The sequence below is a fragment of the Genypterus blacodes genome, unplaced genomic scaffold, assembly GCF_046128005.1.
Source record: "Genypterus blacodes isolate CSIRO-AG114 ecotype Tasmania unplaced genomic scaffold, CSIRO-AGI_Gbla_v1 ptg000067l_1, whole genome shotgun sequence".
NCBI classification, from domain to species: Eukaryota; Metazoa; Chordata; class Actinopteri; order Ophidiiformes; family Ophidiidae; genus Genypterus; species Genypterus blacodes.
In genome coordinates this window covers 3,758,114-3,770,000 of record NW_027466879.1, presented here as the reverse complement: position 1 = coordinate 3,770,000, position 11,887 = coordinate 3,758,114, and the positions used below count along the sequence as shown (strand labels likewise).

At 43.0% G+C, this 11,887-nt stretch overlaps 1 protein-coding gene across 2 annotated transcripts in view; it reads right to left on the bottom strand.

The window, feature by feature from the left end:
- Positions 1 to 318: 318 nt before the first annotated feature.
- The window catches only part of epha6 (eph receptor A6), a 48,133-nt gene continuing 36,564 nt past the window's right edge, over positions 319 to 11,887 (bottom strand). The window contains exons 9-20 of one of the 2 annotated variants that reach the window (XM_076155702.1): positions 9,695 to 9,819; positions 9,170 to 9,332; positions 7,662 to 7,767; positions 5,920 to 5,990; positions 3,866 to 3,991; positions 2,851 to 3,036; positions 2,670 to 2,731; positions 2,369 to 2,580; positions 2,131 to 2,293; positions 1,790 to 1,983; positions 1,398 to 1,547; positions 319 to 978 (exon numbers count right to left, since the gene is read on the bottom strand). In XM_076155702.1, coding sequence (XP_076011817.1) covers positions 864 to 978; positions 1,398 to 1,547; positions 1,790 to 1,983; positions 2,131 to 2,293; positions 2,369 to 2,580; positions 2,670 to 2,731; positions 2,851 to 3,036; positions 3,866 to 3,991; positions 5,920 to 5,990; positions 7,662 to 7,767; positions 9,170 to 9,332; positions 9,695 to 9,819 — 1,673 coding nt within the window. In that variant the 3' untranslated portion in view covers positions 319 to 863. The remainder of the gene's footprint in view (positions 979 to 1,397; positions 1,548 to 1,789; positions 1,984 to 2,130; positions 2,294 to 2,368; positions 2,581 to 2,669; positions 2,732 to 2,850; positions 3,037 to 3,865; positions 3,992 to 5,919; positions 5,991 to 7,661; positions 7,768 to 9,169; positions 9,333 to 9,694; positions 9,820 to 11,887) is intronic. The other variant, XM_076155704.1, reaches the window with a different exon arrangement.

Sequence of the window (11,887 nt, the reverse complement as noted above, 5' to 3'; positions counted from 1 at the left end):
ACGTACTATTTTAAGCATAACCATCATCACGATCCTTATCAATCTTTGGTAACAGATTTCCATCCACTCCTGCTGCTTGCATTCATAAGAATCTGTTGTCAGGGCCTGAGATGGTTAAATGTAAGTGAAAACTAAGTATTAAAATAGGGTAGTTTATTAATGAACAAACATACACTTTCCACAAGACATTATGTACAACACATACTGCATTATCATGAGGATAGAACACACATTGCTATAAAACCTTTTGACATTCAGTGGTCTTCAGTTCATAAAACATGATTGTGTTTATCATTCTGTCAAACTGTGTTTCTGGTGAATTATTTCATATATGTCTTTCAAACCTTGGAATATTATTATTATACAAAATCTGTTTTAACTTTGCTAATTCATTGTCGAGTATACATCATTCTATATGTCCATTCTTATAAAAACACATACCATAACACACCATACCATATACATCCACATCTACTCCTCTCTGGTCTTGAGGTATCAGACGTGAGACCCAGTTCCCAGTGAGTAGAAATCATTGGATTGTCACGAGGTATTGGCGGACACTTGAATAGACACTAGAGAAAATGAGTCCTAAATTCAAGTGAATACTATTTGCTGAGATACAGTAGAGAGGCCCCAGTTGGCCAAAGCTGACAGAGGTTTCTTGTTGTGGAGGCTGTATTGATAATGATCCATACGATGATGAGTGTATCAGACAGACCGTGATTGATCTAGCAGCGTACTGCTCCCAGATGAGCAGAGGGTGATGTCTGCTACACCTAACAGTCTGGTGTTCGGTGCAGTTGGTCGAGTGATGATGCCAAGCAGCTGAGCGTGTGGGAACAGTTTGTCTCTGCGCAACTGTCTCACACTTGAAAGCCGCTTTGCTGGATGTGGTGAAGCTGCAGGCGAAGAGACTGTATGCTGCTTATGATTCTCCTCTGGTGACCAATCAAACAGACTCCAGTGCGCCTGATGTCACTGGTGGGGAGAGAAAGATCTCAAGATACTTCAATTCAATATGTTTACAAATAAGCAATGATTCTCCTTCACTCTATATTGAATAAAATAACTCAACGCCACATAAAAGGGGTTTTAGAGCGACTGACTGTTCTCTCTATCTATCTCTCTATCTACAAACACTTGCAGCTTCCTGATCAGCTACAGCTTAATATGTAAAGAGGAAACCCACACCAGCAATTCATGTTCAGTCAAATCTGTGAGATAAAGGCAGAACTGAAGCAAGAGTGGATTGATAACATGTTAGAATTGCCAGACGTTACAGTCCATTTTACTGTTGCTACTCATGTTGTATTCTTATGATATACCAATAAGTCTTGAACTTATATGTCTGTGTTGTCTACGTGTACCTACAGTATTTGTCATTTTTCTTTACTCACTCTGTACTCATGGTTGAAATAGAATCCAGTGTTGTGTAGCCAGCAGCGAGGAAGTTGTTCTTATACTGGCTCATTTTAATGGAGTCAAGCCAGTCGCCAATGGAAATGAAAAGAGGGTAGTCTGGCATATCCTCTGGAGAGTCGGGGAAGCTGAGAAGAGGAACAGAAAGCCATGGGACTAAATAAACATTAGAATGTTAATGCTTTGTTAGGTTTTTCAATAATACTACTGATCACATTGCAACATCTTCTAGGCCCCATTGTCGTCTAGCTCCAACAGGCCACAGTCTCATAGTTACATACATTCTACTCAACTTCTTTTTCAGCTTCAACATGCAAATCCCCTCATATGGACCTTTGAGACAGTGTGAGACAGTTCCAACATATCTAACCTCTGTACATCGTTCACCAGAGTGAGCAGACTACTGGGGTTGAGCATAAGTTTGTCCATGAATGACAGTATGTCACTGAAGTGTGGGCGCTGGCCAGCTTGCTTCTGCCAGCAGTGCAACATCAACTGGTGCAGCGCCACAGGGCAGCCCATTGGTGCAGGGAGACGGTATCCCTCTTCAATTGACAAAATGACCTAAGGTGTAAAGAAGAAGAAGCTATATGAGCAAAATGTAAGGGAAATGCAGTATATTCTTCGTACGAGATAGAAACAATACTTCATAATATCTTTTGTTGATTCTACTTCAATGCATATGGCATTCTAACATGATGAACAGCTTACATCTTGGTTGGACATCTCCCAGTAGGGCCTCTCGCCGTATGACATCACTTCCCACATAACGATGCCGTAGCTCCAGGCATCGCTTGCTGAAGAAAACTTGCCATAAGCAATGGCCTCTGGTGCTGTCCAGCGTATTGGTATCTTCCCCCCCTGACCAAACAAACAACATGCCGGTGAAAAGGATGTTCTGATTCTATGAGTAAGATTGCAGTGTGTGTGCGGGTAAACACCCACACTTACTGTAGTGGTATACGCTGCTTCAGTGTCATCCTCCAGAACTCTGGACATGCCAAAATCAGATACCTTGCACATCAGGTTTTCATCCACCAGAATGTTGCGAGCAGCGAGGTCTCTGTGAATGTAACCCATATCTGACAGGTAGGTCACACCTGCTGCGATGCCGCGCAGCATGCCCACCAGCTGGATCACTGTGAACTGCCCGTCACGTGTCTGCGCGGAGAGAGATGACAAATATGACTTTAAAAAAGGCTTTCAGTCAGGATGCAGGGTGTAGATCTGTAAATATTTACGCCTCTCACCCGCAGGAAAGAGTCAAGGGCTCCATTCTCCATGTACTCCACTACGATCATCACTGGTCTGCCTGGAGAGACGGCAAAAGGCACGACTTCAGTAAAGGACAAAGAAAAACAGCGAAAGGCAGAATGTCATGAATAGAGACTGATGTGAAAGAGGAGAGGAGAGTGAGGGAAGCCAGCTTACTCTTTGTGACCACTCCTTCAAGCCTGATGATGTTAGGGTTGTTGAACTGTCCCATGATCGAAGCCTCGCGCAAGAACTCTCTCCTCTGTTGCTCCATGTATCCCCCTTTAAGCGTCTTTATTGCCACAGCGATGTCAGACCTTCCTGGTAAACGTAAACGACCACTACACACCTCTCCAAATTCACCTGCCACATACAAACATTCACAAAAAACACATAAGGCACACAAACACACGCACAACCTGCTGTTAGAGTTAAATAGACAGTTGCAATCAAATCAGGTGCATGAGCTAAAGCTTAATACAATAAATCTAGTAGTAATTCATGTGAGTACTAATCAATAATGTTTAAAATTATGAATCTAATCTATTATTTAGTGAATCAAATGTATTATATTGTTGTTGTCTTGCCACAATACAAAAAGGGTCCTGCACCTGCACCTGGTTTCCAGCAGAGGGCGCACACGGCACAAAGACTAGGCAAAGGACGGCACCTTCATAATTATTCATCAGCTAAATAGCACAGACAATCTGTTCAATTTAATGAACCAATGAGCGCTATTACTCATAGTCAGCACTGCTGGCTTTCAAAAATGGAACACTTTAATATTTGACAAGTACTCCTATGACCTGCAACAAATGACTTTAAAAATCAGCCTGGTAAGAGTAGCTGTAAAAATGTAGAAGTAAAACTTAATGGTGCTTAACATTTCTTTTCCAATAAAAACGTTGCTCAACATAAAATGGGATCATTACAATATCACACAGTCTAGTCTGGAAGGAACCCAGTGAAAAATGCAATAAGATCCAGTTCAGGTTCAGGGACCCTGCAGTAAATAACCTCTCACATTTTGCTGCTAACAATGTATTATGAGAATTTATTTGTCTCCTTGCACACAAAGTACACCTGCACTGTCCTTGTGGTAGAACGGCATAATAAATGGCTGTGTGCACAGAATGAATGTGTCCTTGTGTGTGAATATGTGTTCAGATCTGAATACGTGTTTTGATTTCACCTGCGCCGATCACCCTCTCGATGCGAATGTAAGAGGGGTCGATCTCTTTGGTGAATTCCTGCACAGCCTGAGTGGGGTCTTCGTAAGTGTCCGGGTCTACATAGGTCTTTATCCCAGAGAACGGAACTGAAACAGAAACCAAAAACCACAAGATGAAGTATTTCGGGAGCAGGAGCAAATCAGAAGACAAAACTTTAGGGTTCTTAATTCACAAATTCACAACTGATGACATCTAAGAGACCTGCAAATGAAGAGCTGTGTGTGTGTGTGTGTAACAACACTTAGACCAGTTGTGATGTGTAAAATGTACTCAGAGAAATCTATAGATCATGTCATTGTATCTGTCAGTTTAGGCCAAACTCTAATCTGCATTATTCATACAATGGATGGACCTAATAACACACACACCCTCGCAAAATGAGTCTTAAGGGGAATTTGCATTTCCCTCTTAGATTTCAGCTGCTTTTTGTTACTAAATTGCCTTTTATTCATGAAGAAAATCTGATCTGAGAGAGTTGTACATCTTTTTTACACCACATAATTACACCTATCTTTTTTTGCATCTTCTTCTGTATTCATTAAAAAATTCTGCCACAAGTCCCCCATGGGAACCGACGGTGAGGGGACGCTCCATTTGATTCAAATATAATATGAGATCAGATTTATTTGCTGGAACTGAATTGGAGGAATTTAATAATCGCTTGAGAGTCTTGACAATGCTTTTGTATCTTGCGAGTGTAAGTCTGTACAACAACGCACTACACCAGTTTGCGCATCACGGCAAGTACGACAACGCGTTTAATCCGTGACCCGAAATTACTTGGCCTTGTCAGTATAACTAGTAAGGTTTACAGGGATTACGGGAGCTTTCCAGGCAGTAATTGGGGTTATATCAGACGACGCTGTAAGATGTTGCTGTACTTCTGCAGAGAAAGAGCACAGCGATGGGGAAAATGGCCCATAGCAGCACATAAATGCAGTGCAGGCAGCCAGATTGGAGCATCCACCTCTTTGGCTGAGCCTGGGAATGTTGCTGTAGTAAGCAGTGTGCATGGCGGCTGGCACAATGATAACTTGAAGCACCTCTTGGTACACCTTGGGCAGATGAGCTGGGGACTAAATGTACTTTATAGACGTGTCAGCTCATATTGTAGAGCATTGAAGGCATCATCTGAGATAGATTTCAGTTTGGAGTCTACACGCTTCCTTTGTCTCCTGGGTGTTTCAGCTCAGCTTTAAAGTAAAGTAAATCGCTGTTTTTTCCCCTGGTTTGTTCAGCCTGCTGGCATCTTCCTGCCTTGGTGATGCCTCCATAACGGCACAGAACAAATAACAGGGAGGCACCGCAGCAGGCGAGGATTATCGCTGTTCATAGAGTTTTCAAAGTAGTCGAAGACGTTACTCATAAATGTATTTTTCTCTTAGTATATCAGACGTCGTTGTCGGTCATATACCTGAAACTACACAACGCTAATGTCCAAAATAAGAAAGAATCTGTCTGTACCTGTCTGGAGGAGTTGGTATGTAAGTATGTTTTTTATTCAATTGTTCCCTCTAATCTGAAGCTCAATCAAATCTCAGATGATGGAGGCACTTGTGCTCCTGCTGGCCTCCAATCGAATCCTGCTGGAGCTTTCTCTCACACCATTTTATGCCTCAATTGTGATCCCCTCCAGGACAATCAATAGTGTTGCCTTTTCAGTAATTGCAGCACCGTACTTCAGGTAATCACTATAACTTTGAAAATAAAATAAAGAAGCCTCCTACAGATTTGCCAAATCCAAAAATGGGTCTACTTTATACTTGAAGGGATTTACCGACAACAAACAAAAGATTAAGCGCCGTAATTACAATAGTCACTGTTTTTTGCGTAAATACTGGCGCACGGTCTCCATTGTCAGATGGCCTGAGATGCACAAACAAATGAACAAACAGAACCCAATCAATACACCAAATGATGACACCAAATTCATGTCAACACTGCTGCCCAGGCTGTTATCTATTGGACCCCATGCTCTCCAGAGGAAAATCCATGCAACCAGCAGGTACTTTACCGTGTCCACTATGAAAGCGCGTTCTCCTCTTCTCCTCTGACTTCATCCTGGCCTTAATATACCCCTGGCACCTGCACAGGTGAACCATTTAGGAATGAGTACAAGTGAGTAATAGTCATCTTATATTCCATTACTCAAAAACCCCCATTTAAGCATGTTTTCCCACAGTCTCCACTCCTTCTGTCAATGAAGCACTCAGGTTTGTGCTGAGCTACACAGAGTGGATTAATTAACATCACTGGCAGAAAACAAAGTATGACATGGAACGCATTTACTACCCGAGTGACAAAAGGTGAAAAAGTGAACTTTTACTCTGACAGCTCAAACTGCCTGCTCCATTTTCAAGAATAGCAGAGTGTGTGTGTGTGTGTGTGTGTGTGTGTGTGTGTGTGTGTGTGTGTGTGCGTGTGTGTGCGTGTGTGTGTGTGTGTGTGTGTGGCTTTAAATAGGCTTTGCCACACGGTTACATTAGATATCTGTTTGTAATGCCACATCATCAATCTTTTGGTTTGCAAGTCTCTGCTTGAAAAACAGGGCAACCCCTTCCCTCCTCTCTGTAACACATTCCTTTACAGAAGTCTTTTGCTCCTGTCTAAATGTTGACCTTTTTTATTTACCTCCAATTTTCCATCCTTATCACTCAAATTCAAAGAACCATAAATTCAAGGTTTTCCAGGGCTTAGTCTCCATAGAGGGGAGGCAGGGACAATCAGACCCCAGTATTCGGCAACAAGAATTATTTGTATCCCTGCGGTACGAGCCTTAGATTGTTGCCCTTTGAAAATGTCAACATAATGGAAGTGACTGGGCTAACACTTCCCTTCCAAGTGTTTACTTACTCAGAAACACATCAAATGCAATAATCACAGCGTCCTGTAGCAGTCCAATCCTGGCATAACCCGCCAATGCTTAGTTGGACTCAGCTGGACTTGGGTCAAAGACAAGTTGGCGATAAAGCCTGTCTGTTCTGTGCCTGGCATTGCATTGTCCTATGTGGCCTGGCAGAAAACTAAGCTGAAACAAAAAACACAAAAACCATCCACAGCTCTGGAGAAGAGCGGGAAGTTGCAGGTCTCAGCCAGATTAGGGGCTACATGCAAAAGTGGATAGCTCTGATGTGGACTGACTCACACTGCGGCCGGTGATACTTAGTGCTCGGGGTGAGGATTAGAATGCTGCTTGTTGGTAAAAGTCTCAAATGTGTTTTCTGAAATGTACGAGAACTTAAAATCTATGGCACACTGTGACTCACTCTCCTGCCTCCAGTCCAGACAGTCATGTTTGAACTCAGAGATAAAGTTTACAAAATGGTCTGATGAAAGAGCATCGCATAGGATCACATAACAATCAGAAAATATGAGGAAAATCAAATCAGAGGAGCATCTACTGAGTGGAGGTCATTTTTCATCTGCCACTAATAACAAAGGCTGTGAGTTCAGAGGCGGACTGAGGACAACAGACTGAGCTTCGCCGCGGAAGTTAATGGAATGGAGGAAACTGCTGGTACATGCATTACACGCAGGTTAATTAGGCAGAAAAGTGGTTCAGCCATTTGGAAAATAGGAGTGTCTGCTTGCTGGCAAAAGAGCGTCCATTAACAGACTTCTGACTGTAGTGTGACTCTAGAGATTATGAGAGAGAGCCAAGGCAGATTGTAAGTGTGCAGTAAATACTGTGCGTGTGTGTGTGTGCGTGTGTGTGTGTGCGTGTGCGTGTGTGCGTGTGTGTGTGTGTATCCTTACCGGCCAGTAATAAGGAGGAAGAGTGTGAGGATGACCAACAAAGAGAAGCCTCCAACAGACGCAGTGACAACCACCAGCACCTGACCCTGATCAGCCAAATCAGGATCTGAGGAGGAAGACGAAGAGGAAGAGGACAGGAGTTTAAACCAAAAGGACGACAATGAACGGTTTAAAAATAATGGAGTAGCTATTTTAAGCGGAGCTCGTCTGCAGCCTCCTCACCAGGCTCACACTCCCACATTACATTTCACCTTGGTATTGTGAAAATGTGGATTCTGGTTATTTCATAAATATAACTATCAACAAATGTCAACTAATTAAGTCATTGATTCTGGAATATCGCCTTTCCAAAAATGTAAATATATGGAAAATGTTCACAGATGTCCTTGTTCATCAACCTTGCAAACTCTCTCTCTTCAGCTGCGCTCCAGATGCAGCACAGCTGGAGGCTCACATGACATTTGGAAACAACAGAATCACCTTGATTATGTGTTTTTTCATGTCCGTGTCTGGCCAGTTTATTTGAGGTTCATTACCATTAGTTGGACTAGAGTTTCTGCTCATCTCCATTAAAACAGAATGAGTTACCAGGAGACACAGGCCAGAAATATTCTCTGATATTTCCCTGAACACGGCGTCCGGCTGACGCAGCAGCTGATGCCAAAGCCGAATGGACGAATGTCTGCTGGATTTCACTGAGGGGACGTGAGCGATCATGTTAAGAAGATAGGAGATCAGAATGATTTAGATGCTGTACTTGTGTAAATGCTTGATAACCATATAAGTTCTAATGCTAAATGTTATTTAGGAAACTCAACATATTTCACGGCACCTCTGTATAATTGAAAAGTGCCATAACCTTGGATGGGCTTTTAAAATCATACTTTGCTTTAAATCTTATCACAAACCCTCTTCTTCTCTAAGCTACCATAGTCTAAAATAAATGTTAAATAAAAGCGCCTGCCTTGTGTGTGTGAGCTGAAGCTGTGGGAGTTTTTGAGTGTCAGCATGCATGGAAAATCACATTCCAGCCAGAGAAAAGAAGTTGCATCAGAAGCAAATCTGCTGTATGGGGATGTGAAGTCGGACATGCTTTGATTTGGTTTGATTTCCATATTTCTCAGCTGAGGTGTGTACGTTGTAGGAGGTCTATGTATGTGTGCATGCTATTTCAGGAGCGCAATGTGAGCATAACAACCCCGGCAAGCCTGAATCAGCCTCCTACAGCACAAACACTTCACATAAATGTCTCATATACCTAAAAGAGCGATGAGTAACACTGTTAGTGGTCGGCAGCACAAAATGACCATAAAATGTCTCCACTGTTTCAGAGGGTTGTTAATCAACATGAATGAGTGAATGGCTTCTTCCTCTCTCCGGCAATTAAACCTAAAACCTTTTTCTTTCCTCCATCCACTGGACTTTTAACAAGAATCTGAGTTCCTAATTCTTTTTCAAAAACACAAACGCTCCACACGATATTGCCTCTACGTATTTTCCAGCCGTACCCTCGGCCCCGGTAGCAAACTCAAAGTTGGGACTGTAAGCTGTGTATCCTGCGGTGGTGCGAGCGCGCACGTGGAAGACGTAGACGGTGGAGGGTCTGAGCCCCGTCACCAGAACGCTGCGGGTCCTGGTGCGCGTGGACGAGTAACTCAGCTGCTCTTGTTCCTAGTAAAAGAGAAACAGGTCATCACATAAACAAATAAAGCGGCACAATGGGAGAAAACACATCATTTTAACTGTATTAGCTACCAGATGGGGAACAGAGGAGGTGAGATAACCATGAATTATAACCGCTGTACACTTGCACTTCATTACACTAACAATGCACATTGTTCTGTGAGAAGTGTCCTATTTTACACTGTGTGGTTTGTTTCTGTGATGAAAGAATTGTCCTCTGTGATTAATACAAGCAGCCCCCCAGTGAATCACTGTCACCCTCCAGAGTAATTAAGTCATTAACACGCGCCAAAGCATTCTGAGGGCCCCAGAGGAGTCTGAAACCACCAGAGTCCAGCCCGTGTCCTCACCTTCTCGTAGTATTTGACCTCGTAGTCCACGATCTCTGAAGGGGCATTTTCCACTTCTGCCCAGGAGAGGGCAATGCTGTTGAGAGAGGCCCAGTTCTTCCTCACGACAGCCACCAGCGAGGGACCTGAAGGTGCAGTCAAAGAGGAGAGGGGTTTGAGTCAGCAGAGACCACAAACCTGTGCGGATTTGTAGTCAGCGCTTTGGAAACGCTGCAAGGTGCAACTTGGACTGTGTGTCTTCATTTAACACTCTGCAGTCTAAAGCTGTTTTCCATTCTGCACTTTTTTCCCAATTGAACTTCAATTGAACTTTTACATTTGATAACTAAAACTTAACTTAAAAGTTTTCAAACGCTGGCTTGTGACAATCTGACCTATGAACCCATCACCTGACAATCAATCAAGAATCAAAAACCTTTTTCTTCAACTATAAACTGATGTGTTTGCAGTGCATCTTTTGGTGTGTGTTTCTATTATCATCTTAGATCAGTAAGGATTGGCTGAATTAAATAGTTCACATTTCAGACGCACATACAAGACAATCTGAAGTAGCTAAGACAAACACAACATAATGACAAGTTGTAGGAGAAGTTCAGCATGGAGGGAAAGAAAGCAGAGCCTGAACCCCTTAGCAGCTGCAGGGTAATGAGCAGCCTGCATCACACCTACAATACCTGCTTAACATGTTTATCATGATCAAATCTGGGGACGGGGGAATGTTTTTCCTAAAGTCTGCAGAGGAGACACAAAATCACACAGCGGTGAATTCAAATATTTACCATCAATTATTCATAGCGCCGTAGCTTGAGCAGAATCTGACTGGGTAAACTAGAAGATCCCTCCGTAGTGCAGCATGCTGTTAGGGAGGACGCTGCCGGAATATAGATTCAACCACACCTTCTGCCGTGCTCGTGCTTAGAGATCACCGAAGCCCACAGAGGGTCACAAACTAGGTGGCCGCCTCATAGAGATGTCACCACGCCGCAGCTGCATGCACGGCGGCGGCGGCGGCGGCGCGGACACGACAGGAGATGAACGATTTCCTCTGAGCAGGCTCGGTCCCGAATGTGAAGTTTTACAGCTCTGCAGCTCGACTTATACAAGTTCAATTATAAGGCAGGATTCCTGCAAAATGCACACTTGAGGCGATGAATATGCAAATTCAAATTGGTTCACCTTCACATTGCAAACGTACATATTATTCCACATTTAAACAACTAGAAAGCAAAACCTGCCGCACATTCATTTGATCCTGCTATATTCTCAGTAAAAATGGTTTCATCTGCATTCTACTTTAAATGTCAGGGAGATACACCGTCTTTACAGCCCTGAACTCTTTACTCTTTCCTCTCTCATATATTTTATCAGCCACTAAGGTAAAGTGCTTTCTAAACGGCCCCGTTGTTTCACAGCCCACACCAACAATTACTTTAGACCGTAGTGTTCACTGAAATTTGTAGCTTGTCAGAATTATATGCTTCGTAATTATCAGATGAAAAAAAAAGAAATCTGCAAAAAGCAATTAAGAAAGCATCACCTCATCCACGAAGGTATATTTTGCAGAGACAGATCACACATATTTACGTAATCCATGTTATTTTAAGTCAGACGTGCCACTTATGTGCTGAGGGAAAAGTCTCTGTACTCTGAGCACGGGGGATGTTTTGGGGGTGGATACTGGTTAATATATATATCACTAAGAGCGGTACTGCATGTGTGTGTGCGTGTGTGTGTAGGGATGTTAGTTCTATCTCTGTAAGAACCAGTTTGATTCTTAGACATTCAGAGTCAGGACATTTTTGCACTAAGCGAGGCGATGGAAATTTATATGCAGGCATGCTTTTGTGTGTGTGTGTGTGTGTGTGTGTGTGTGTGTGTGTGTGTGTGTGTGTGTGTGTGTGTGTGTGTGTGTTTTGCACAATCAATGGACTGGTTAGATACCTACCAGTGGCCCAAAGTGAACAATTATCATCCCCACAGTTTAATCACAATTTAGACAGCAGAAAAATAATTGAAAATCAATAAGCTCCAGGTGGTTTACTGGCAAGACAGGAAAATAGGTTAACCATCCACCACATGTGCTCAAAAAGGAGATGAAGAAAGGATAGATGAGGAGGGAGAGATGCAGAGAGAGAGGGGGGAAAGCGAGAGCATAGGGAGAGCTGTAAAGAAATCCCACGAGGTTGCATCTCC